Here is a 26,042-nt window from a genome sequence, read left to right on the forward strand (position 1 = left end):
GTGGTTGTCAGATTGTTTACCTCTACCAAACCTCGCTGTGTTGTAGTCTTGTTGTATGTACGAGAGTAACATTGTAGACATGACCTGGTGACAGGTGGCAGTTGTCACTCTAAACTGGGCTTGTACATAGACAATGACGTCATCACGTGGTTGTCAGATTGTTTACCTCTACCAAACCTCGCTATGTTGTAGTGGTGTTGTATGTACGAGAGTAACATTGTAAACATGACCTGGTGACAGGTGGCAGTTGTCACTCTAAACTGGGCTTGTACGTAGACAATGACGTCATGACGTGGTTGTCAGATTGTTTACCTCTACCAAACCTCGCTATGTTGTAGTCGTGTTGTATGTACGAGAGTAACATTGTAGACATGACCTGGTGACAGGTGGCAGTTGTCACTCTAAACTGGGCTTGTACATAGACAATGACGTCATCACGTGGTTGTCAGATTGTTTACCTCTACCAAACCTCGCTATGTTGTAGTCGTGTTGTATGTACGAGAGTAACATTGTAGACATGACCTGGTGACAGGTGGCAGTTGTCACTCTAAACTGGGCTTGTACGTAGACAATGACGTCATCACGTGGATGTCAGATTGTTTACCTCTACCAAACCTCGCTATGTTGTAGTCGTGTTGTGTGTACGAGAGTAACATTGTAGACATGACCTGGTGACAGGTGGCAGTTTGTCACTCTAAACTGGGCTTGTACATAGACAATGACGTCATCACGTGGTTGTCAGATTGTTTACCTCTACCAAACCTCGCTATGTTGTAGTCGTGTTGTATGTACGAGAGTAACATTGTAGACATGACCTGGTGACAGGTGGCAGTTGTCACTCTAAACTGGGCTTGTACGTAGACAATGACGTCATCACGTGGTTGTCAGATTGTTTACCTCTACCAAACCTCGCTATGTTGTGGTCGTGTTGTATGTACGAGAGTAACATTGTAGACATGACCTGGTGACAGGTGGCAGTTGTCACTCTAAACTGGGCTTGTACGTAGACAATGACGTCATCACGTGGTTGTCAGATTGTTTACCTCTACCAAACCTCGCTATGTTGTGGTCGTGTTGTATGTACGAGAGTAACATTGTAGACATGACCTGGTGACAGGTGGCAGTTGTCACTCTAAACTGGGCTTGTACGTAGACAATGACGTCATCACGTGGTTGTCAGATTGTTTACCTCTACCAAACCTCGCTATGTTGTAGTCGTGTTGTATGTACGAGAGTAACATTGTAGACATGACCTGGTGACAGGTGGCAGTTGTCACTCTAAACTGGGCTTGTACATAGACAATGACGTCATCACGTGGTTGTCAGATTGTTTACCTCTACCAAACCTCGCTATGTTGTGGTCGTGTTGTATGTACGAGAGTAACATTGTAGGCATGGCCTAGTGACAGGTGGCAGTTGTCACTCTAAACTGGGCTTGTACGTAGACAATGACGTCATCACGTGGTTGTCAGATTGTTTACCTCTACCAAACCTCGCTATGTTGTAGTCGTGTTGTATGTACGAGAGTAACATTGTAGACATGGCCTAGTGACAGGTGGCAGTTGTCACTCTAAACTGGGCTTGTACGTAGACAATGACGTCATCACGTGGTTGTCAGATTGTTTACCTCTACCAAACCTCGCTATTAGTCGTGTTGTATGTACGAGAGTAACATTGTAGGCATGGCCTAGTGACAGGTGGCAGTTGTCTCTCTAAACTGGGCTTGTACGTAGACAATGACGTCATCACGTGGTTGTCAGATTGTTTACCTCTACCAAACCTCGCTATGTTGTAGTCGTGTTGTATGTACGAGAGTAACATTGTAGGCATGGCCTAGTGACAGGTGGCAGTTGTCACTCTAAACTGGGCTTGTACGTAGACAATGACGTCATCACGTGGTTGTCAGATTGTTTACCTCTACCAAACCTCGCCGTGTTGTAGTCGTGTTGTATGTACGAGAGTAACATTGTAGACATGCCCTGATGACAGGTGGCAGTTGTCACTCTAAACTGGGCTTGTACGTAGACAATGACGTCATCACGTGGTTGTCAGATTGTTTACCTCTACCAAACCTCGCTATGTTGTAGTCGTGTTGTATGTACGAGAGTAACATTGTAGACATGACCTGGTGACAGGTGGCAGTTGTCTCTCTAAACTGGGCTTGTACGTAGACAATGACGTCATCACGTGGTTGTCAGATTGTTTACCTCTACCAAACCTCGCTATGTTGTGGTCGTGTTGTATGTACGAAAGTAACATTGTAGACATGACCTGGTGACAGGTGGCAGTTGTCACTCTATACTGGGCTTGTACGTAGACAATGACGTCATCACGTGGTTGTCAGATTGTTTACCTCTACCAAACCTCGCTATGTTGTAGTCGTGTTGTATGTACGAGAGTAACATTGTAGACATGACCTGGTGACAGGTGGCAGTTGTCTCTCTAAACTGGGCTTGTACGTAGACAATGACGTCATCACGTGGTTGTCAGATTGTTTACCTCTACCAAACCTCGCTATGTTGTAGTCGTGTTGTATGTACGAGAGTAACATTGTAGACATGACCTGGTGACAGGTGGCAGTTGTCACTCTAAACTGGGCTTGTACGTAGACAATGACGTCATCACGTGGTTGTCAGATTGTTTACCTCTACCAAACCTCGCTATGTTGTAGTGGTGTTGTATGTACGAGAGTAACATTGTAGACATGACCTGGTGACAGGTGGCAGTTGTCACTCTATACTGGGCTTGTACGTAGACAATGACGTCATCACGTGGTTGTCAGATTGTTTACCTCTACTAAACCTCGCTATGTTGTAGTCGTGTTGTATGTACGAGAGTAACATTGTAGACATGACCTGGTGACAGGTGGCAGTTGTCACTCTAAACTAGGCTTGTACGTAGACAATGACGTCATCACGTGGTTGTCAGATTGTTTACCACTACCAAACCTCGCTGTGTTGTAGTCGTGTTGTATGTACGAGGGTAACATTGTAGACATGACCTGGTGACAGGTGGCAGTTGTCACTCTAAACTGGGCTTGTACGTAGACAATGACGTCACCACGTGGTTGTCAGATTGTTTACCACTACCAAACCTCGCTGTGTTGTAGTCGTGTTGTATGTACGAGGGTAACATTGTAGACATGACCTGGTGACAGGTGGCAGTTGTCACTCTAAACTGGGCTTGTACGTAGACAATGACGTCATCACGTGGTTGTCAGATTGTTTACCTCTACCAAACCTCGCTATGTTGTAGTCATGTTGTATGTACGAGAGTAACATTGTAGACATGACCTGGTGACAGGTGGCAGTTGTCTCTCTAAACTGGGCTTGTACGTAGACAATGACGTCATCACGTGGTTGTCAGATTGTTTACCTCTACCATTGACTACCTAACAAGTATCACAGTTTGTAGTAGTGTTCAGTACATCAAATAAAAATTAGACATTGAATTTAAATCATGGAATACTTTAAATGTTGTCTTTCCATTTTATTGTACATACCTTATGATGGTGTACAATTATTTCAACTTATTAGGAACAAAACTATGTTTTGCCAACAACTCATAAGTATTAAGGTAAACTTGGGTTTTTTGTAAATCAAACCACACATCCCACCATCTTTACCAATGAAAATAATTGCGATATTTTGCCATAAATCCTAGTATAGTTTCTTTGCTTAAAAGATGTTTCATATAAACCAATATTTTCTCTTCGACATCCAGAAATTCAAAGATCCTTTAACTTATTCTACTAAGATAAAATTGTACAAAATCTCTTTTTAGTCGTACACTGCTGCATTTACAGCTCTGTTTTCCTTGTCAATGTCCAAACTGGGCACATGGAAGATCTGGATCGTTATGTGATGTTGTTGCAATGAATGGGCAACTCGATCTTGTGCTGAATAAACAAAGTTGTGAGTGTGTCTGTAGTGAGATTGTGTGTGTGGAGGCCACTCAGCGCGGCATGTTCAACAATATTTGCCCTCAGAAAGGTACGTCTTGCAGCTATACTATACTTCGACCGGTGTTCGTTGTGTTTGTGAGAATAATAATAAATAAGCAATATGTATGTGGACTTTGTATTTCTATGTGAACGGTTTCCTGTGTACATGAACGAATCAGGTATTCGGTTTTGTTATTCATTTTCAAATGCAATTTTTATTATGACATATGTTTGAAAATGTGTTATGTAAACTGTAAATTAGTTGGAAAGTAATTTTACCCACTTACAGTGAGGTTTTACCTATTTTCAATCAAATTAAAATGTAATAGTTATGAGGTCCCTACTCAACGAAATGAAGGAAATCAAAACGAAAATCGTTACTAAAAATATATTAATTTAATATACAGTTAAAGATTTATATATTTACAATGTACTTAATAGCTTATTGTACTCATGCCTTTAGGCTAGGAACAATTGTTAGTAAGACTATACAGTTTTTTTGGTTACTTGATTGGATTTACACAACAGTAATGTTCTCATTAGGTTAATTTAAAACCCAAAATTAAGGAGTTTTCTTTACAAATACATAAGGTGGTCAGATCTTTGGTATGTCCAGCTTTTTGTACATTCGAATCACCGCTCCTTTTTCAGTACGCTTTGGATTTCCGCGAAAGTCTTGCCTTTGGTTTCGAAGATCACAAAGTAGGAAAACAACGCGCACACGAGACCGTTGAGTGAGAAAAACGCAAACATCGCGAACACGCCGACCTCGTGGGTCACGGAGGCGTAGACCTTGTTGATGGCGAAGGACGAGAGGGCGAATGTGATGGCGGCGACGGCGGCGGCGTAGCACTTGACGTTCTGTGGGTAAAGCTCGGCCAGCAGAGTGTGAGGGATCACTCCGATACCTATAGAGTGGGTGAGACCGAACATACAGATACAGACGTACGGGACCCACACGTACCCGCTCACGTCGACGGTGGTGTTGTCTTGGAGGTAGTAGAACAGCGAGGAGACGCCGGTCGCCACACCGCAGCCGGCTCCGGAGAAGATCAACAGAGGCTTGCGTCCCAGACGGTCCACCAGAGGCGTCGCCAGGAAGTTGGAGATTGTCAAGATCAAGCCGAACACGACGATGATTTGAGAGGGTCCTATGAAAGAGTCAGTCTTGGGTAGTGTGGTGGAGGAGTACGCTAGGAGTGGGCTGATCCCGCAGGTTCGCTGGAACATGGAGATGATCACTACGATGGTCGTCGCCCTCTTGTTGCTGTGGGAAGACACGAGATCGACAAAACTACTCTTGTCCTGCATTTCCTCGTTGACCGTGTTCTGGATCAGCTTCAGTTCCACGTTCACGGGGTTCGCAGCAGCGTTTTCCTCCGGTTGGTCTGGGCTGTTTCGTAACCACTGGAGCGCCTTTTTGGCATCTTTGTCTCTCCCCTTCATGACCAGGTAGTAGGGCGATTCCGGCATGAAGATGAACGTGGCGAGGAACAACACAGGGACGCTGAGGGACATCATGATGAGCGAGTCGTACCCGACCATGGGTCCGATGCCGAACTCGAACATGGTGCCGGCCCAGAGCAGCCCGGCGAACATGGTGGACACTGCGCCGCGGATACCCGTGCTGGCTATCTCGCCCAGGTACATGGGCGCTACGGTGAAGGCGACTCCTTTACCGGCTCCGGCGAGGAACCTGGCGACGTAGAGGACACTCGGGGTGTGAGCCAGGAGTGCCATCAGCCAGGACAAGGCGAAGAGTAGTCCAGCCAGCAGCAGCACTACCTGCAACACATGGGGGATTAGCTGCATTCTGATCCATAGAGGCAAACAATCTAACTGCTGAAGAATTTATGATCCAAATTTTAGCATTTTGTTAGCTACTAATTATTTGTTTCAACAAAACGAAACAGTGATAGATAAAATACTCCAAAACTCCCCACACTGCGAAAGCATCTGGAAGAAAATATGTTGCTAACTTTGCGTTGAATCATGCCCAAATATTTTCAATGTAGATCATAATTTTTTGTAAGGTAGTACAATGCATGACGTGGTTTCCATGCACCACGAGTCACCTCTATACTCTAGTTACTTGATCCATTCTGGATGTAGTTCTAAAAGCCATTTAATTCCTGTCAGACCTCTCCTGGAAATTACCTTGCGTCCGATGATGTCCATGAGGAAGCCAGCCGGGACCGGACTGACGGCAGAGCCGGCGTCCATGAGGGCGACCATCCATGAGATCTGGTTACTGTTGACTATCACTGACGTCTCGTTATGTTCCAGCTTGGGTATGGCGGGCGATGGCCACCCTAGCCAACACCCCGTCGTCATCACCATCAGGGACGCTGGAATTGTCAGAGTGATTAGAATAGACTAGAAGAGCTTGCTGGGAGTGACAACCCTAGCAGTTTGGTATTGGCTGGATATGGTGTCCGTCGTCATCACCAACAGAAAAGCCAGGACATTGAGAGATACTAAAATTTACTAGGTGATCTTGCTAGGAGTGACCGCCACAGCAGTATAGTTTTATTATAGTTTCGGGAGTGGATTAAATATTTTATGATGTTGACAGAGCAGAGTGCAAAAATCATTGATTGGCAGGATATGCTACGTATACATAGAAAAGGTATTTAATAGATTAGGAGACCACAGAATATGTCGTATGAAATACGAAAGTACGCCAAGAATGTTGCCCAAACGTCTTGTTCCCATCTTGTCTAATGTTAATTGATTGGACTGAGACAATTTGAATTGAAACAAATTGCCCTTATGACACGCCAACTAATTAGTAAACGCCTTCCCAGTAAACAAATTACTGACAAGGAGTTGTTGAAAAATATTTGAAGTGTTGTCGTCGTATTTACAGTCTTGCCATTGCCCTTTATCATGTTTACTGAAGTACATGGCAAAAACCAATAGCTCACTACCCTCAATTATTTGAACAGAAGGGTTATATAGGGTCAATTATATAGGTTTATATATGTATCCCCTAAGGGGCGAAGGCAAATTCGGCCTAGTTCTGATGAAGTGTGACAAGTGTTGCCAGGCTAGTTTCCGAAGAGAAGACGAGATTTTAGTGGGTAGTCTCTGGACCCGTTGGAGTCCCACCTTAGGGTGCGTTCACAAAGAAAGCTGGTTACAAGTAACTTACTTTCAGCGCTTGTTCCAAGCGCTTGAGAATGCTGTTGAGTGTTCACAACAAACGCTTGCATTTCAAGCTCAGTGTAGTCTCAGCTCTGGTTGAGACAATACCTTCCTCAAGTGATGGAGAGTTAATTTTGATTGAAAATGTAGAATTAAAAATTCGTAGAAGGAAAGTAGATGTTCATGCAATTAACCGCGGAAGAGGTAGGTTAGGGGAATACCACCATCTATTTCCTCAATTGAAATTGGACAAAAAGAGGTTTTTTCTTATACGAGAATGGAGTTAACCACGTTTAATTACATCCTCAAGAAAATTGAAAGTGTTTTATTGCAGTTTTGGGGGAATAGGAATAAGCAACCTATCCATGCACCAGAACGAATTTTGGACCAATAACAAAACCTAAAAAATACTCGAGGGGAGTTTTAAACACCCTATGTAGCTGATTAATTATGATGCAAATAATATTGTGAGATACATTCAAATGTTTTAATTTTCTAGGTGAATAAAATAAAAGCATACAAGTTTCATCTATAAAAAATCCAACACTTAATTAATATTGAATTAAATGTTTTCGTCTATCATCTTAATACATTAATGTTACATTTGTCCTATTGGTTGCGTTATTGAACATTCTAGGGAAAAACCACAATACGTGTGATTTTTATTTTTTTATTGGAAGCTCTAAATACTTGAGCTATCAACTCATCGACATCCATACTGAACTGTTAGTACTGTAGTTGGTAACTGATTTTGACTGGTTCGGCCAACAAGCGCCGGAAAACAAGTACGAAACGTTCTTGCGTGCTTGTCAGAGCTTGTAACAAGCGCTTGCTAGCCGGCACAAGCTTTGTCTGTGAACGCACACGCTTGATACTATGTTGACTTTTTTCACGCCGGTTCGAGCTTGCAAGCGCTTGCCAACAAGTGCTTGTAACAAGCTTTCTTTGTGAACGCACCCTTACAGGCTAGCCACCTGTATGCATAAATGAATTTTCCCACCTCTCCCTCAAAAATGAATCCCCTAAGCATTTCGATTGATTTCTCAGCAATTGATTGATAAAATTAGTTATTTTCAACGTATGGTTTTGCAACCCAGTTAACAATGTGCGCTCATTTGCAACGAAACAATCGCAATATAATTAGCTGTGCAAAACCTGCGTCAGCGTAAGATAAACGTGTTTTTATGAAATCCAAGCCCGATGATTCGTGAAGGACGATGGCCGTTGTGCCGTAGTTCTGTTATCGCCAAGGTCACCAAGGCTGGCTAGTGCTGATAACAGGCGACGCCCGAGAGGCAGAAGAGGTACACGTGGTGGTCGGAGGAAAACGTGACGTTTGAACAAAGTACATCCAGTAATTGGCTAGGGTCAAACTGTGAACTCGGGAAATGTTAATAATTTCCCGGGTAAATGAGTGATTAAAGTTCTCGCATTCAATCTTGAAGTATGCTGGTTCGATTCCAAGTAATGTCAATTCTGGATCTAAATTCTTTCCCCATTACGCTATGGCTAATAATTCTATCAAACAAAATGTCGCCGTTAGATAGTAGTAAAGGTGCTGGTTCCCTACAAAGTCGTAAACTAATCAAATACAAACCGTAGATACATAAAATTAAAAAATACATCGTAAAAGTACAACAGTAACAAAGCAGGAACGTCAGACTCCAGCTCGAGTATATAAAGTATATCATAAATTAGTGTTACAGTAACCATAAAAGGTTATAACAGTTACAGACACAGCTATTGGCTGTGAGATGTGACAACTTGCAATATGTGTTAGGCCTATATAGGTTATAGCGCACAATAAGTCAAACATAAACATTGTTGATTGCACGAATTGGCATTCAATGTTACATTCTAGTGTTACATTGAATGCTTGCAGCGAAATCAACTTCATATCAAATTATAAACCATAAGCCTATTTTATTTTTATTTGATTGTTAATTGTAGGTGTTTAAGTTATCGAGTCTGGGTTGTTGAAATTATCTATATGGTGTATTATAATCTTGTTGCATCGGTGTTGTACTACTTGTTCTGAAGTGGTTTGTTTACATATGGTTTATCGTAAATGGAGTTCACATTTTCACGCGCGTAAAAGCATGATGTAATTCAGATAAAGCAGGAAAATATGTGTTTTAATATTTTAATATTATATATCGTAATAATATCGAATAGGAAATTAAAAAAAGAAAGGGACCACTTTGTTGAATTAGGTTTAAAATTAAATTAAATTTAAATTAGCTCAGTAGGGCAGTTAGTTGAAACATAAAGGGCTTACATTAGTATGCAACACATTTCATATTTTTTTTCAACAATTTATTTTCGCTTATGTTTTTACACGATATTTCTATTTGTCCTTTTTTTAAATATTGAACTAACTGTGTCTAAAAATAATTGAAGCCTTTGTTGGTTAAATGAGGAAGCAATGGTCAGTGTAGAATAACAAAAGCCAGTATAGTTGAACAATTAGTTTGTAAATAGGTAACTAACAGATAAGAAAACATTTAACTTTTAACTAGAAATTCTCTATGTGATTACTACATATTGCCCTGAATCGTATAAATAGTCTTTTAAAAGATCATTATGTACAGTATTTAAATTATAGTGTAAATTACTTTTTGAGATCCAATGGTCACAATATACAGTAAGGATGTATTTTTTCCTCCTGGGTACCGGTACATGTTACATTTTAATAATTACCATGTGCAGTTCCTCACTAAAGAACAACGTCTTTAACCTACAAAGTAAATTATTTTGATAAAATTTTTGTTGTATATGCTAAATTTACGAATTTAACAACATCAGCCAATTGTCTAGTAAAACATGTATAAGTTAAAAATTAAAATTTATTTCGTCCTATCATAGATAATTCACTTCTTAAACACTCACCTCTTACATATAAAACATGTCTTAATGCTATGAGGAAAAGACAAACAAATATTACAGCACTGAACTTTTAATCGTGATTTCTACCTCTTAAAATACCAGCTGTCAAGATACACTTGTTTTATAAAAAAAATTTCAATTCAACAATTACCTGAGCATGCTGCTACGTATTGCCTGAGGGCTCCAGTGGTGGGAAGATCTGTGGAAGGGACGGCACCCTTCATGTCGTCTGCTGTATTGCCACTGCCACTGTAACTGACCACCACTGGCCACTGCCACCGCCAACACGTCGACGATATCTAGGAGCTCAAGGTCACCTGTCAGATAACAGACGGGGGTTGTACGACTCGTCTGCTCAGCTGAACAAAGTCGGGACGTCACTATTTTTGGCGCGGAAAGTTGGCAGTCGTACAGAATATTTTGTTAGGTAAATAGATGGAAAAATGGTTAAACACTACGTGGTGCGCAAATAATTCAATAATTCATGACAACATGTTGCTAAATAGACAAGTCCGTTAACACGCTAATGCTAAATAAAACAGTTAAGTAGGAAGGTTCAAGAAATTCGTGTGTAAGGTAAATAAATTAGACATTTATTTAGTGAAACATAACGAATTGTTCATGTTGTTATCGGCTGTACTATATTATATCCGTAAATTATTCATAAATTAGATCATCTGCCCATTCGAGTTGATTCAGGCTTCATTAAATCAGAGTCTTTCTGGTTAACATAATAAGAGTTTTACAAATCATACTCTAAGTAATTTTGCAATCATGTGTTAACAAAAAAGGTAACTGTTAATATACTATAATACAGTAATTACAAACCAGGTTGAACAAAATCGATTTACTGTTGTTAGAAATACTTCTATAACTTTATCTATTTATTTCTAAGACGGGTGTCCAATATTTTCATTTACTATATTTTTGTTCAAATAATATAGAGCCAGTGTGTAAAGGAGAAAGGTTTGTGATCGTACACAATATTTGACAGTTTCACAACATTGATACAATATGTAGGTTAAGAGTCTAAATAATCGCTAGTTTTGAGTGTCACGATGATTGATAACTTTGAACTAATTCTTAGCATTCTTCAGATATGCAGGCAATTTATATAATATTAGCGATGACAAAATACATAATCGTATATCGATCGGTGTGCAATTTATTACGATTGTCCTTTAAATATTATACCAATGTAATAAATTGGTGATCTATACAATTACAATCTACTTGTACCCATTACCAATATTCCGAACGATCCTTCAGTATATCAGTGATTAATTTAGTACTTTTGTAAATATTGAAGTTAAAAATTATGTTTAACATTATGAAAACACGTTTTATATTCTTAACAAATTACTTAACCATTATCCAAGATTTAAAATACAGAAATGTTTAAAATGAACTCCAACTAATTAATCCATTGAGTTACAATTAAATGATGAATCAGTACATTTTACCTTTGAAACTTACCTCATAGAATCAATCACAATAAAATTGCGAGCAATTTGACCCACAGTAGCACGTTTTAAAAGGTAAATATGTATCACTGAAATCCAAGGTGTACAGTATAAAGTAGCACCGCACCTCTCTAACAGTTGTCTGTCACACTGAACACAGCTGTTTGAACAGCTGATAGGCTTTATCGAGTGCGTCACGTGCTTTTTTGCATACTTTGCATTATAAGCAATTCATTATCTGGAGGCACGCCCGATAAGTTGGCTGAATATTCGTGCTTTGCAATGTTACAAATGACAAAACAGTAAAAGCCACACCTTACCGATACGTTTTGTAAATAAGACTACTATTTATTTATTTATTCCAACGGACATCTCCATTTTACAACGATGCTGTAATTAAAACAAGAACAAAACTCACGATAGCTAATTTATCTGTGTTTTTGTTGGAGGGAGTTTTAAAATACAGTGAAAGTTCTCTTCGCCTGAAAAAAAACTCGTTCTAGTTTTTGACATTTTGTTCCAAGCTGTAGGTGAAACTATTAAGGTATATGCGTATTAAGGTGGGTTCCGAACCACTGAGACAATTATTACTTATCTAAGATCTATTGTTGATTGATGGGATTCGAACCAGGTGTTTTGGGACAGTAATCCTGAAAAGTGACCCGTACCTTCCCTTAACAATGTTGATGGATGTCTAATAACATTTGATATAGTTAGACATTTTATAGTGTATCGGTAATTACATACCAGTTAGTTTAACAAGTCAGTTTTACGTTAACATTTTTCTCGTTAGGAATATTTATTAGGCGTGGAAAAACACACGTTTGTAGTTTTCCCCTGACAGCTGAGAAGCAGCAAACAATTCTTTTTCATACTAAATAAATATAGTCAACGGCTTTAGAACGGCGATATCCAGGTCACACATGTGTTGATGGAGGATGCATGAAGGTCAAACAATTCCTCTCATGGGTCACTACCATAGAATAATGACTGTCAAAGGAATCTTCAGTCAGAAGTTGCTGAAACTAGACCAACATCTGGTGTGAGACTGAACCTGCACACATAACACATACAGTAGTCGGGGTTATGCATAGACCTTTGTGTATAGGTTGGTTTTAAATTGAACGAAATATTTTAATGTAATACCTTTTAGACCTCCTACCATCAAAGAAAGTAATTGTGTACTAAACCTATTTGTGATGTGCGAAACCTCATTCGGGTTACTGTGTTGATAATGTTATTGGTTGAACAAGAAAATAAATTGTAACATTAACAGACTATGCACAGTTAGTATGTCCAAGGTTGAACAAGAATTAGGAGTTAAGAAATTGTCTATACATCTTGTAGATGTCAATGCTCGTTTTAAGAAAATCTTATAGAATTTACAAATTAAGTCAGGTTAGGCAAATTTTTCAAAATTATTAAGCTCAAGCTATAATGTAAGTGTTATATTGATAATTAATGCTGGGCTATTTTAAACCAGTTTTCGATTTCTATTCTTCTTATATTTTTATTATTCTTTCGAATATTGGAAACCTATCATAGCAGAATTGTAAGGAAACTATAAATGTAAAATCGTAATTAAATAATTGAAAAATATTAATTGAAAAAGTAATAGAAAATTAATAATAAATAGAAACAAATTGGGAGAATGTTTTAAGGTAATTTTGTATTTAGTTGATAAGCACACAATCCTGTTATCTAAAATAAACCTTGAAACTCGTTTTAAAACTAATTGAAGGGAAAAGATCCTCTTAGTGTTTGAGACAATTAAATTTATTGTTTGCGTTGTAGATTATTCATTCAGGGTTTTGGTGCACTTCTTTCATGAATTAGTGTTGTTCATTTAAATGAAAAATATACTAATTATTGTTCGGTATAGTTGTATTATTTTGTATTTATATCGTACGACATAATACAATTGAAATTGGTCTATTGCCTATGCTCGTACTTAATCGTTTTTCTAAAAGATGTATGCACAAAAAGCAATACAAGGAAAATATGTAATTATTGAAAACTTTTTTTCTGAAAGGTTGATAAAAGTTAATAAACTGTTGTTTCTGTTAAATATATATGCGTATTTTATAATTTTGTTAATCCAATTAATTCCATTCTATAATCAATATTGAATATACGTTATGATATGATTCAACCGACCTCAGTGTCCTTAAAGATATATAATGTAGGTTTAATATTGTAATCCTATTATAAGCTTGTGATAAACCGTAAATAGGTTTTGTTTTAAAAATTATACAACATTTGTGTTTTTGAAACTGTCAATTGATTTCATGTTTGTTGCATAGTTGTTGTTTCACTATACTCCGTTCACATTCAGGCGGTTTTAGGGGATTAAATCTATCGCCTCCACTTGAACCTATCTTTATAATAGCTGAGGTTTGCCAAAACATAAACAAAACAAATGACGTTGCTGGCCCGAATCTTATACTAATAGCATTCATTTGGCCAAACAATGTTAATGTTTACTTTCGGGCTAGTAACATAATAAAAATATGTTTATGATCCACACTGTGTCTGTTGTAGTATTCGTGGATTAAACTATTCTATAAAGACATTAAACATCGTAGATCACTCAGTGTGGTGTTGACCGTCGAATTGGCAAGTCCAAGGACAAGGATGTATCTCAGTGTTATCTCATGTTGAGGTCGGGTGTCAGGCGTTCATTTACACCAAGCCGCAACAACTCGTGTTTTCATTACGGCGTTGTTGTTAATCAGCTGGCCGTATTATGCCAACAATGGTCACGTGACTGGGTTAATTGTCTTGGAGTTATACAACATTAGGAGATAGGGTTCTTAATGTTATAGCAGCAGTACAGTACTGAGCGATCGACTAGTTGGTCATAAGCATTGACTATATATTCGAAGTTTTATACAGGGTGACCATTAAGTCTTAGGACGACTTTATAACTTTTAAACGACAAACGATATCACAACCACATTTGGTATACCGTTACTGCAAATTGTAAGCTACTTTTCTGTGTACATGGTGGTCGGATATCACCTTTGGGGGACGGCCCGTCGGGGGTCAGAAGAAAATCGTTAATGACAGCCTATGTTGAGTTTTACATCATTTTAAAGGTCTACTTCAACTGAAAACAATGCCGCAAACCGCACTTCAAAAGGTTGATCCTGCGCAAAATGGCAGATGTTCAAAGATTTTCAAAATTAGCCAATTTCTTTAAATTAAAACACTTTTTTAAATCTTTAAACAACTGTCATTTTTTAACGGATGGTCCTTTTGAAGTACGGTTTGCGGCATTCTTCTTTGCTTAAAATTCCCTTTAAAATGATCCCCATAACTTCACATTCAGTGATCCAAATAATTCTTCAGGGCGACGGCCCACAAGGAGTCGGAAGTAAATCTTGAATGGAAGCATAGGTCAATATGCACATCAAATTAAAGGTATTTATTAGTAGAATACAATGCCGCAAACCGTACTTCAAAAGGACCATCCGTTAAAAAATGACAGTTGTTTAAAGATTTAAAAAAGTGTTTTAATTGAAAGAAATTGGCTAATTTTGAAAATCTTTGAACATCTGCCATTTTGCGCAGGATCAACCTTTTGAAGTGCGGTTTGCGGCATTGTTTTCAGTTGAAGTAGACCTTTAAAATGATGTACAACTCAACATAGGCTGTCATTAAAGATTTTCTTCTGACCCCCGACGGGCCGTCCCCCAAAGGTGATATCCGACCACCATGTACACAGAAAAGGGGTCGCCGGAAGACTGTCCCCCGGAAAACTACCCCCCCAAGCAGGTTCCTACGTCATATTGACGTCAGAGACCGGGGGGGGGCAGTTTTCCAGTCACGGACACTCAAATTTAGTTGTCAAACAGTTCTAATCTAACCTAACCTAACCAACCAAACTTGCTGTAACATTTCTAAAATCTGTTTTATATTCACCACATGCCTTTTCTATTATCCAACTGAATTGATCGAATTAAAATTAAAATTACATTGCATAATTTGTCTAGGGGGGGGGGGTAGTATTCCAGTCGCGGACACGGCTTCCATATTGGTTATTTAGCAGATTTTGTGACGTCACATTTCACCTGGGGGGGTAGTTTTCCGGGGGATAGTATTCCGCATCCCCCAGAAAAGTAGCTTACAATTTGCAGTAACGGTATACCAAATGTGGTTGTGATATCGTTTGTCGTTTAAAAGTTATAAAGTCGTCCTAAGACTTAACGGTCACCCTGTATATTAACAAGATTTTTTTGTCTATGGTCTATTGCTAGGGGGGGGGATTACATTTAATAGAGTCTTATTGTTAATGAACGATTAATTAATCGGTTCAAGAAGTGTTTTTGGTGTTGCTTTTAAGAAGAACACACATTTTTAAAAATAAAATTACATTTAAAAAATTCACAACGAAATATTTTTAAACTTGCTCAATTTTACCAAAACAAAATCCTTTGCGGGGAACAAAGAATTAAAACAATTGATTGATTAATTTACAAGGGTACCAGAAGGGTGACATAGTACTGACTTCAGCACTTTTAAAACTTCGGTAACCATTAAGGTGCATAATATTTTTGTAATACATGTCTAATTAATATTTTTTCGTATCTTTTAGGCAGATCGTTAAGTGATTATGGGGAAAATATTATGCTGAAACACCTACCTTCTAATGTAGGCTATATTTTACACTTGATGAATACATTAATTCTTTCTTAAAACAACATTTACTTAAAACTGCAAGTATGACTTACAGCAGCATATAATGATTAGTAAAAATTTATTCTAATTGTTTGTGTTTTATATATTAAACTTAAATTTACTAATATCCTTTAAATTTCTTCTGAATTGTGAAAATACGTTTATTTACATTGTAAAACAGTAGATATATTTAAAAGTAGTGATTAATTGCAGCTTATATCCTCGTGTATTCATAAACTCACAAGTAATTTATCGATGTTTGCAAGAAAATTGTTATCATCCAGTAAACATTTTCCCGTAGGTATTTTGATGTGTGCAAATTACTTTGATGTTGACGAGGATATGTGATGACAACTGGTGTAATGTCGAATGTTGCTATCATATTACTAATGTCCCTTCCGCATCCACCTAGGATAGTGTTGGGAATGGTACTTATTACACAATAGATTAAACTTACTTCTTGTAGATTCATAATCCTCATGGATATGCTGAAATTTTAAGGTGGAATTATGCTCGTTAACGCTGTGTGTTTAAATTGTTACGATGAAAAATGAATTATGTTCAAGTTTCTACCATTGATTTTATATCATAGAGCCTCTATAAACATGACATGAGCTTTAGATTGTTCAATTAAATGAGTCTACTTGTCGACTTGTACATTTAGAACACGTGGTGATAAGACGTTGTTGTGGGGCTACTAGGGAAGAACTGGATTCAGATCCACTCGACAATTAACGCTATTAGATTTGCTGTTTTCACGAATGAAGACGAATTCATCAAACGGGTCGTTTTAAACTCACTGCCATTACTTTTCCAAATACAATATTAAAACATTTCCAAAATATTAAGGTAAATTTATTTTGAAGAATTTTACAGTCTTGTACATGTGTACATTTTAATTCATTGACGCTTTATGAGTAACGATTCATTTGCTGTTTTAACATAAAGCCCTTAAGATAATTCCACTGATAACCAATTCTCGGATACCATATATACAGATTTAGTAAAATGTTTGTAAACCTTGTGAACGCACTCGCAATACTGTAGCTCTTTGATTGCTTAGGCTGCATTTTACTCGTAAAGGTCACTCTGCAAGCTGTACTGAGCGCCTGCAAAGACTGACAGCAACCATACGCTGCTGCGCTGATGTGTTAAATTGCTGCCCTATGATTTCAGGCGTTACAATATTACTATATAGTAAGCAAAAGTCACAATACAACAAAATAATATTTTCTGGAAACAAAGATTGATTAAATATTTAAATTTACTTTATTAAATACGCTTTATATTTCTAAATACATCCAGTGCAGTAGGAATCAAGTAGATACTTTTTTGGAAATTATATCGAAATTAGTAACACATTGATCGTGTAACATAATGATTTCGGGGCTGTTTCAATGAATTTTTGTACGGTGAAATTTCATTTTATTTCGACAATTCTAAGTGTTTTTTTGTAATTAGGACGCGAAGAAAATATTACTGCATATTTAATTCTATGCAATTAATTATTTAGCCTAAGTTATAGTAAATCATCTCTCCAATCCATATTGTATTTGCTCCCAACAAATGATTCGCTCATCCGGTTCTTCATACATGTTTTATATACTAAACATTGTGGTCAACGATTACGCAAAAATATATAGAATTTCCTGTCAGACGAATATGAAAATATGAAATCATCTGTTCCTGACACTTATCACAATATCACATATCAGTTTGTGGCTGATATTGAAAGGGAACCGCTTTAAAGTGGCAGTTTATGTACACAGGTGATATTGAATATCAGATAACTGTGTTTGATATGCATTAGCCCGTCTGCATTACCATAGCAATTTCCACGTCACCCCCACCCCCCCCCCCCCCTCCCGTGATTGTTTACACACAATGGTAATAGTTGCCGAGTTTGTAAAGTTATAATTATTGATTTATATTCAAAATAACTTGTGTTGTACCTTCTGTGTGGTGGTAATTGAATTTCAGATAGTGATCGTGGTTGGGTTTCTGTTACAGTTTTCGTCGTTGAAAGTTCCTCGAGACTCTTTTAATAGGTTTGGCTATAAGATACATGGTTTGGTCAATGCAAGTGTTAAATATTATAATATTAATAGTTTTAAGTGTGGGGAATCGAGCTCTAGGTTGATTGGACAGTTAGGAATGAGACATAAAAATACCCCCGCCGCAGCAAACCTGCAGACTAAGCGAATTTCAACTTGTCTGATTACATTTTTACTAAAATATTTCCTAAAATAAGACGTATTTATTCCCAATTTTAATAACAAATTAGATTTAACAAGTGCTTAGGTTTGCTGCTACAGGGAAGGTAAAACGTGTTTTTTGACTATACGTCAATAGTATAGGATGAAATAATTAAATTTGCCAAATTTTATCAACATATATCCATAAACAAGTAAACTACAACAGTTTTCATTTCCTCCATAAGAAGAACAAGGGAATTTTATATTAAACTTTTTTTGAATTTTCTCCGTGACCGTTAGGCATTCAACAGCGCTTCAATATACTAAATTATTTCTTTTTTTAAGCTTTACAAAATGGCTTGGAAAGAAATTGCAACATTTTTTGTTATTAGGGTCAAAAATGAGAAAAACCCATTTTTACCCCATAAAACCCTGTTACCATGGTCCGATTATGCTGGTTCGCGAACTCGTTCGAATAATTGTAGATTTACACATTTGTACCAAATTTCATAAAAATCGGATCAATTTTGCTCGAGTTATCGCGCTAACGGACATATATATATATATATAAATATATATATATATATGAATTTGAACGGATGGTGTTTTTGGCCTCTGGGGACCTCAAAACGAAAAAGTAAATCGGTCCCGGGTCTAGGTCTTACCATGAGACCTACGGTAATAGCTTATTCCCTATATGGGAAATTCGCTAACAACAGTTAGAATCTTCCCGGACATAAAAACATAACATTTTGAACGCTACCCTCAATCTGAACGCTCAACTAACTGACACAGTAGAATTTAATAAAATCCTCTCTGTTAATGTGCATTACTTTTTTTAGATGGCTGTATGGTAGAACTAATTTATTTAGAAGGGAACCTTTTTTCTTGAAAAGTCTGAGAAAAGAAACCCTAACTAAACTAACAACAGGTTTAGAATTTTTTTAATAGTTTCATAGGGTTTTTTCGCTTTCTGTTAAATTTATTTTAGTCTGTAAAGCAATGGTAAAAGAAAATTGAAAGCGTTGTTTTTAAATTACATTGACACAATTACAGGTAATGTAAACAAGAAAAAATGTAATTATATGTTTTTACCAAAAGTTGTGATTCCATTTTAATATTTCACTACTATAATACCACAGCTCAAACAAGAGTTTAGACTTATTTTCACACAAACTGTCAATGGATTTATTCTCTTGGAATTGGGATTGACCGTGAAGTCTTTCAACGTTTGAAAATAGTAGTTTACGCAACGATTACTATTTACGCGAGTTGCGTACACTACTTTACCTACGACAGTGTTTTAATTACTAAAAATCACTACTAATAACTTCTAAGAGAGGTTATGTTTTCGTTTATAACCTCCCATTGCCACTGACAGTGATGCAACGAAACATTGAACCAAACACTAATTATTTCACCAATCAATAACAATTAAGTTGGTAAACAGCTGATTAGTTGAAGTTCGAACCATTAAAATTTTACTTCTTCTCTCTCAATCCTTGAACCTCATTGGTCCGTTACCCGTGTTGTTATGAGTATAACTATGCTGTTATGAAGTAAACAATGCTGTTATGAGATACTTTTCAATGCTAAGAACTGTACTGAAACGGCAACTTTAAAAAACGGTCGTAGGTAAACGTACTTTTACTAATCCATTGTGATATAACGTCCTGGTCATATCCAACTCACAAATCTTAGTTTGTCTTTGAATTATAAATTTACACACTCGTAATCGGCACTTAAAATTCACCATGCAACAATCAATAGCCTTCAATAGATCAGATATCTCGGCCATTCCGTTATACATACAAAGTTATACACCTTTCGTTTTACCCTAATGGCCTATTGTGTTAATTAATTAGCATACGGACAAAACCAGTGATTTAGCAGTTCGAGACCGAGTGGGTTTACGGAAACAGGAAACGGAGTGGACTGAATCGATGGCCGCGATATAGGTGAAAACTGTTAACTTGGTGGCTGGACACGCCAAAGGCTAATGTGAATGGCTGGCACAATGTTTACATAATGCAAGAGTAGTGCGTGAGAACGTGTTAATAACATGGCGCAGCTGGCGAGAGGACGGTGTTGAGGTAGGTCAGGGACTGTACGAGGATAAACTGAGAGTCGTGAGGGAAATGTCTTTAAATTATAAATTTGTTGTGGTAGCACTGGATAAAAGACATAGTGAAATACGGAAGAGTTTAATGTGTGTTTTGTGGTAGTACAAGTGAACACATAAACAACCGACCGATTAGTTTCATGATAAAGTGTTTAAAAACCTCTCTTTTTTTCGTAGTCACTTTAACGTGGGTACTTACAATACTAAATTCTTTAATTTTTAATGTAGAAGAGAATACATTCAGGTTTTACCTTTTTTTTATGTAAGTGTGTGTGTTATAAGTTGTTGTACACAGATCAAGAAGATTTTTTAACTCTTAACTGCGGAGTTGCCATTGCACTGACTGCATTTTTGCAGAAAACGATTTAAACATACGTTCCAATTGATTCCTCTGCGTTTACAATGAATAAACTTAGGGTTCCTGAATCCAAAACGATGAATCATTTGTTATGCTCTGATTTTGGGTTTCGGTTATATAAAACAAGGCCACTGAAAATTTAATGTAAAAGGTATACGACCCGTTAATTTTACTAGGCGTACTTTAAAGTGCATTAATGCTATTCCGAGAGTTGCCACCTTGTACATTGCAGTGAATTAGCATGTTAATTTGGGGAACAAACATGTGCTGTGTACCTAAGTGCATGTTAACACATAATTACAGTAGTACATAACATTAGTTACCTACCATTAATTGAAAAAAAAACTTATAGGCTTAAGCAAATTCATTTTGATTTTTTGCCACAACGGTTCGTTTGTAAAAACAGGTTAAATGAAAGCAGTAACCAGGGTCTTTAAACGAAAGGGAGTAGTAGTGGCAACAAAGGATAAATTCACACTAGATACTCTATGGTACCGAGTAGACATACTTTTGTGACTTCACGAACTAGTACACTCCTACAGCAACACCAGACGCAGCCATGAGGCGTTAACCGATTTACTCCATTTTCGCGAAATCGCAGCGCCACCGACCTCGGCTAAGGGTGTCACTGCGAGTTTTTGCCCACAACTTGCCTATTACGGCGTCCCTGCATCGGCCTCGCCCGGATTTATATTGTCGCGTTATTATGCGGAGAATATCAGCATACTTCAAACGCTAATTGCCTTTGTCAGTGCCGCCAACCTTATGTGCCCGCTAATCACCTGTCTGCAGTTGGCAGCAGTGATTACCTCCCGGTTAATTATTTTGTACGAGTGTTGGTGTATGATTGATTCGGTGTTTTGATTGAAATTCGTTGAGGTATGCTGCACATCTCTGTAATCTGTTACTATGATTGTTACCTAATGTAAACATGAAAGACATTTTTTATTGCGTAAAAACATATTAAACTTGAAAATCGACTTTTTAAAATCAAAATTCGAGATCAGGTAGTGGATAGTTGATAAGCCTTAAAACTCTAAACATATCATGCTGAAAAAAAAATAAAAAATTATGCATGGAATATTATGATTAAATAACTTCTTGACCAGCGTTGTACGTGTTATTAAATTTACAAAAAGTAAATAAAAGATATGTCTAATAACGCTTAAAACATATATTTACGCTTTTACTGTTTAACTCACAAGACGGTAAATATACAAAAAATATTGTAGGTGGTGATCGATTTCGTTTGGTCACTTCAATCATAGTTATTCGTCATTCGCCTATTGGGTCTGATGACGATTGGAGTGTTCAATCGAAATAGATCACCACTTACCATCGTTTATGATTCTTTTATGAGGCGAACACCACTTACCGTCTTGTGAGTTAACAGTATAAGCGTAAATAAATTCTAAATTTGTGTAAGCGTTATTAAACATATCTTTTATTTAATTTTCGTAACATTATGACATCAAGCAATTCAATATGAAGATTAAATGAGCTAAAACCTTTGTTAAATTAAATTACCAATATATATATATATATATATATATATATATATACCCAGTATTAAGATAAATTTAAAATGTTTCTGGTAAAACAAAATTATGACAACAATGCTAATGTTGTAGCAGTTGATTTACAAAAGTAGGTAACAGCAAGTACTCTTGAGGACTGTCTTCAGACAGCAACAAAACTGTTAATTAAAGTGCACCACTTCACAACTCTGGATGTTTAGTTAAGCCACACAATATGTAGAGTGCCTCACTCATTATTTCACCCCACTCACATTTAATTTAATTCTTAAGGTCAACAACAGCAGGCGTACTTCGTGAAATTAAGTAGATAATGAACCAAAAACTCTTGAACGTGAAAAGTACCCCTGAAGTCGCCCTAATGTCTTTGATTATTTTCAAGACTCTTCAAGATTTCAGAAATTCTCCCTCCAACTGTCGAACGACTTTTTGGTTATTTATTTATCTTGAGAGGTTTTGTTGTTCCCACTTTCACCTTGGATAAATATTTTTTTTCTGTGTGTAATTTGTGTAAAATGTTTCCGTTTTCCCACTATATTTGCGAACAAGTAAAATTCGTTTTCTGTAAATGCACGTTCCTTTTGATCGAAGGGTTTATTAATTTTCAATAACTTTTTAAAATATTGAAGGTTCTTTTGGGTTGAATATTGTATTGATTCTCCCACTGTTAATAATCATACATTCTTGAAATCTGGGTATCCATTGATTTGGTAATAAACACAATTCTACTACTAAAAACCCAACAGACTCGTATGTTTAAAGATTATAAATACAACAAACACATCCATATACGTATAGCGGTACGTCTAAATGAACGTAAATAGAATTGACTTGTGTGTAAATATTAACTTTGAGTTTGAAGGTTTCCCCTTAAAGTTTAGGCTTTTTATTAGAACTTTTCTGTTGGTATGTATAAACATTTTAAAATCTCAAAAGTCTTCATCGTTACTCACGTGTTGTAAAATGTAACCTTCATAATTTTAGGAGTTAGTGGTAAAGTTCCACATTCTCTCTAAAAAAGTAAATACGAATGCAGAACTCTTAAGAAAATCAACTATTCTGAAATAAAAAAATTGTAGACTTCTTACGCCAACTCAAGTTGAATGACGAAGTAGTTTCAGAGGCAAAACACAGTACGAAGTAGGGAGCGGAGTTAGTGCCGTAGTTGGTAGTCGATTGCAGCCAACTTCATCAGATGCTGGGAGTTGAGCGCCATACACGAACTTTCAGTAGAGTTTCTAACTTATGTATAGCTAAAGCTGTTCACCGTCTTTTTGAATGAGCTGTAAAATCGTTCACTTAAAAATATAAAAATATGGTGGTTTAGTTTGAAGTAATAGTTTAGTATGATTTGGGGTTATGTGTGCTAAAAGAAAATAAATATCGGAACATCCTCTTTTGGTAGTCACCTAGCTTGTATTGTACAGTACAATAAATCTAACTGTAGTCTCATTATCTATGACCAAATTAATAATTTATTTCTTTAGGTCGACAAATCATATTTTCCTTGTAACTAATAATGTAAGTATACAAAGTGGGTTATTTACCTTATTCTGCGTTCCAGTCCAAATCAGTTGTTGCTTCTACAACCAAGATACGCGATACACAAATGAAGCGACAAAACTGTGAAACAATATACAGGCACCGCGAAGACATTTTTGAAGTGTATTGTATTTATGTGTACAATGTGCGTGTGTCCCGTGTATATAGTGCGTATTTACCGCGTATTTATGTGCACAATCTGTGTGTGTCCTGTGTATTTATGTGTATATAAACCAGTTGACGACGTACAACCGACTGACAGCCGTTCACGTGAAATGTTCAACACAAAGGCTTCATCTGCGTGATCATGACGTAATCAGCGACGAAACAATCTAAACTGGGACTGAAATAACGTAAATAAACCACCACATACTGTATATTTGTCTGGCCACAACTATGAGCTTATAATTAATTGCAATAGGGGATCATTCCGTAACATGTCACTGTGATTTAAATTCTGTGCATTGTTTGTAAAAGTATTTATATGTTTTATAGAAATGTTTTATGTTTCAGGTAATACGATGGACGATTATGTTACGTAAGTTACTTTTATTCTTTTTGCCCTTATTTAGGACTTGTCGTGCACAGTGTTAGATGGATTATTTTTACGAGTTTTTTCATCTTTGTAGTTTTATGATAAGAAATAGCAATGTAATGCTGTGTATGTTTAATAAAGGCGGTTAGGATTTGAAAATCGTAATTGTTTTCATACTTCTGTGCAACGGATTAAATTTTCATCACACAGGAATAAAGATGCTTGTTCACACTTTTATGTACTTAAAACCAGCCAAGCGAGATTACAAAGGTATGTAAAGCATCTCACTGTTGTATCCTATTCTCCATGACGCCTTGGGCTTCATACATAACAGTCTTTGTAAATATTGTCTTCAAAAGACAAAGATTTTGATGCGAAACAAACGTGCATGAATAGTTTTAAATACATGCAACGTAACAAACATATTATTATAATCAAATTTATAAAATATTTTGCCAACAAACAACACTGCTTTAGAATCTCACAAAGGCAAGTGAAGCATTTCATTGCAGCGTAGTGCCAAAGGCTAGACACATACCAGTCGCCCGAGTGTAAATCTTATAAAGGATAAAGGCTAAAGGTGTTATTTTAAACAATATCTGAATTTGAAATATTCTTCTACTTTTACACCCTAATACTTCTCTACAAGTTAGAAAGATCTAACTTCATCGCTTGATTGAATTTAATTGTTCATATGTGATAAACAATACTAATTTTAAATCGCTGTAAGTTTTTATTGTGTTTTGCTTGATTAAAAATTTCGTTATCGTTGCGACCAGTGTATACTGTCTTCATAAACATTTCCGTACCAAATGGTTCCCAATATTCCAATTACAGAAATTTAATTTTTTTAAATTTATTTTTAATATGAATCCTTGGCATGTACCCTTGTTACTGTAGTTAATTTGTGTTAATTCGACAAACCATTCGTAAAGCTTTAAAATTTTGAACTCCAAATACTCATTAATCGCATTTTTACTGCAATTAATAATACATTTTTAGATTTTCAACAAAAAACGTTGTACACCGTGTAAAATGTCTTCACGGCATTAGTTAAAAAGTAATAAAATAATAGTTTTAAAAAATTGTGAAATTAATAAAAAGTCTCAAGAGAATCGAATGCATAACTATTCCATACTTCACACTGCGGTGGTGGCGGTGGGGTAGTCCACAGGGGGTGTTTAGTGGAGCGGTCAATTGATTAGGGACCTTGTATTAATTAGACTGCACAGCTTCAGTTACTGGTGATGAATGTAGAGGTTCAGACGCTGGGGACGGCTCTGGCCTAGATGTCATCGTAAATTATACTGTACATTGGAAGCCTTACCACACTTATTGAAAGTTCCCACATATTTCGGAAATTAAATCAAAACTGGTGTCTAGAATTAAAAAAAAAACCCAAGCAAATATGTGCTAGTTGTAAATATTGTACGAGTTATTTTTATGTACGAGTTATCTAATTCCTAAAAAAACATTTGAGAAATCTGTCATGTTCAGTTGAGTAAATATAAATATCAACGAATCCTTAGTTCTGTAAGTTCCTTATATCACATGTCTATCTTGATATCTAACTCCTTTTGGATTATGCGATTAATATTTTACTTTTTCCGTTGATATATTGAATTTAGAAAAGAAA

The 26,042-nt window shown here is 36.7% G+C and overlaps 2 protein-coding genes across 5 annotated transcripts in view; one reads left to right on the forward strand and one right to left on the reverse strand.

Annotated features, from left to right (window-relative positions):
* Window positions 1–26,042, forward strand: part of LOC128991839 (dystrophin) — a 549,174-nt gene that overhangs the window by 32,049 nt on the left and 491,083 nt on the right. The window lies entirely within an intron of this gene.
* LOC128991843 (facilitated trehalose transporter Tret1-like) lies at window positions 4,317–10,287 on the reverse strand. Its single transcript, XM_054415056.1, has 3 exons — window positions 10,128–10,287; window positions 6,101–6,291; window positions 4,317–5,728 (listed from the first exon to the last, which is right to left on the reverse strand). The coding sequence occupies exons 1-3, from the start codon at window positions 10,198–10,200 to the stop codon at window positions 4,577–4,579; spliced, it is 1,416 nt and encodes a 471-aa protein (XP_054271031.1). The 5' UTR covers window positions 10,201–10,287; the 3' UTR covers window positions 4,317–4,576.

The sequence above is a fragment of the Macrosteles quadrilineatus genome, unplaced genomic scaffold, assembly GCF_028750875.1.
Source record: "Macrosteles quadrilineatus isolate MER2022 unplaced genomic scaffold, UCM_ALF_1.0 Scaffold_4__1_contigs__length_99947679, whole genome shotgun sequence".
NCBI lineage: Eukaryota > Metazoa > Arthropoda > Insecta > Hemiptera > Cicadellidae > Macrosteles > Macrosteles quadrilineatus.

Coding starts and splice junctions, on each gene's coding strand:
- LOC128991843 (XM_054415056.1), bottom strand. CDS start 10,200: ATGAAGGGTGCCGTCCCTTCCACAGATCTTCCCACCACTGGAGCCCTC. Junction 6,292..10,127: donor ATACGTAGCAGCATGCTCAG/GTAATTGTTGAA, acceptor TGACAATTCCAG/CGTCCCTGATGGTGATGACG. Junction 5,729..6,100: donor TGGACATCATCGGACGCAAG/GTAATTTCCAGG, acceptor CATGTGTTGCAG/GTAGTGCTGCTGCTGGCTGG.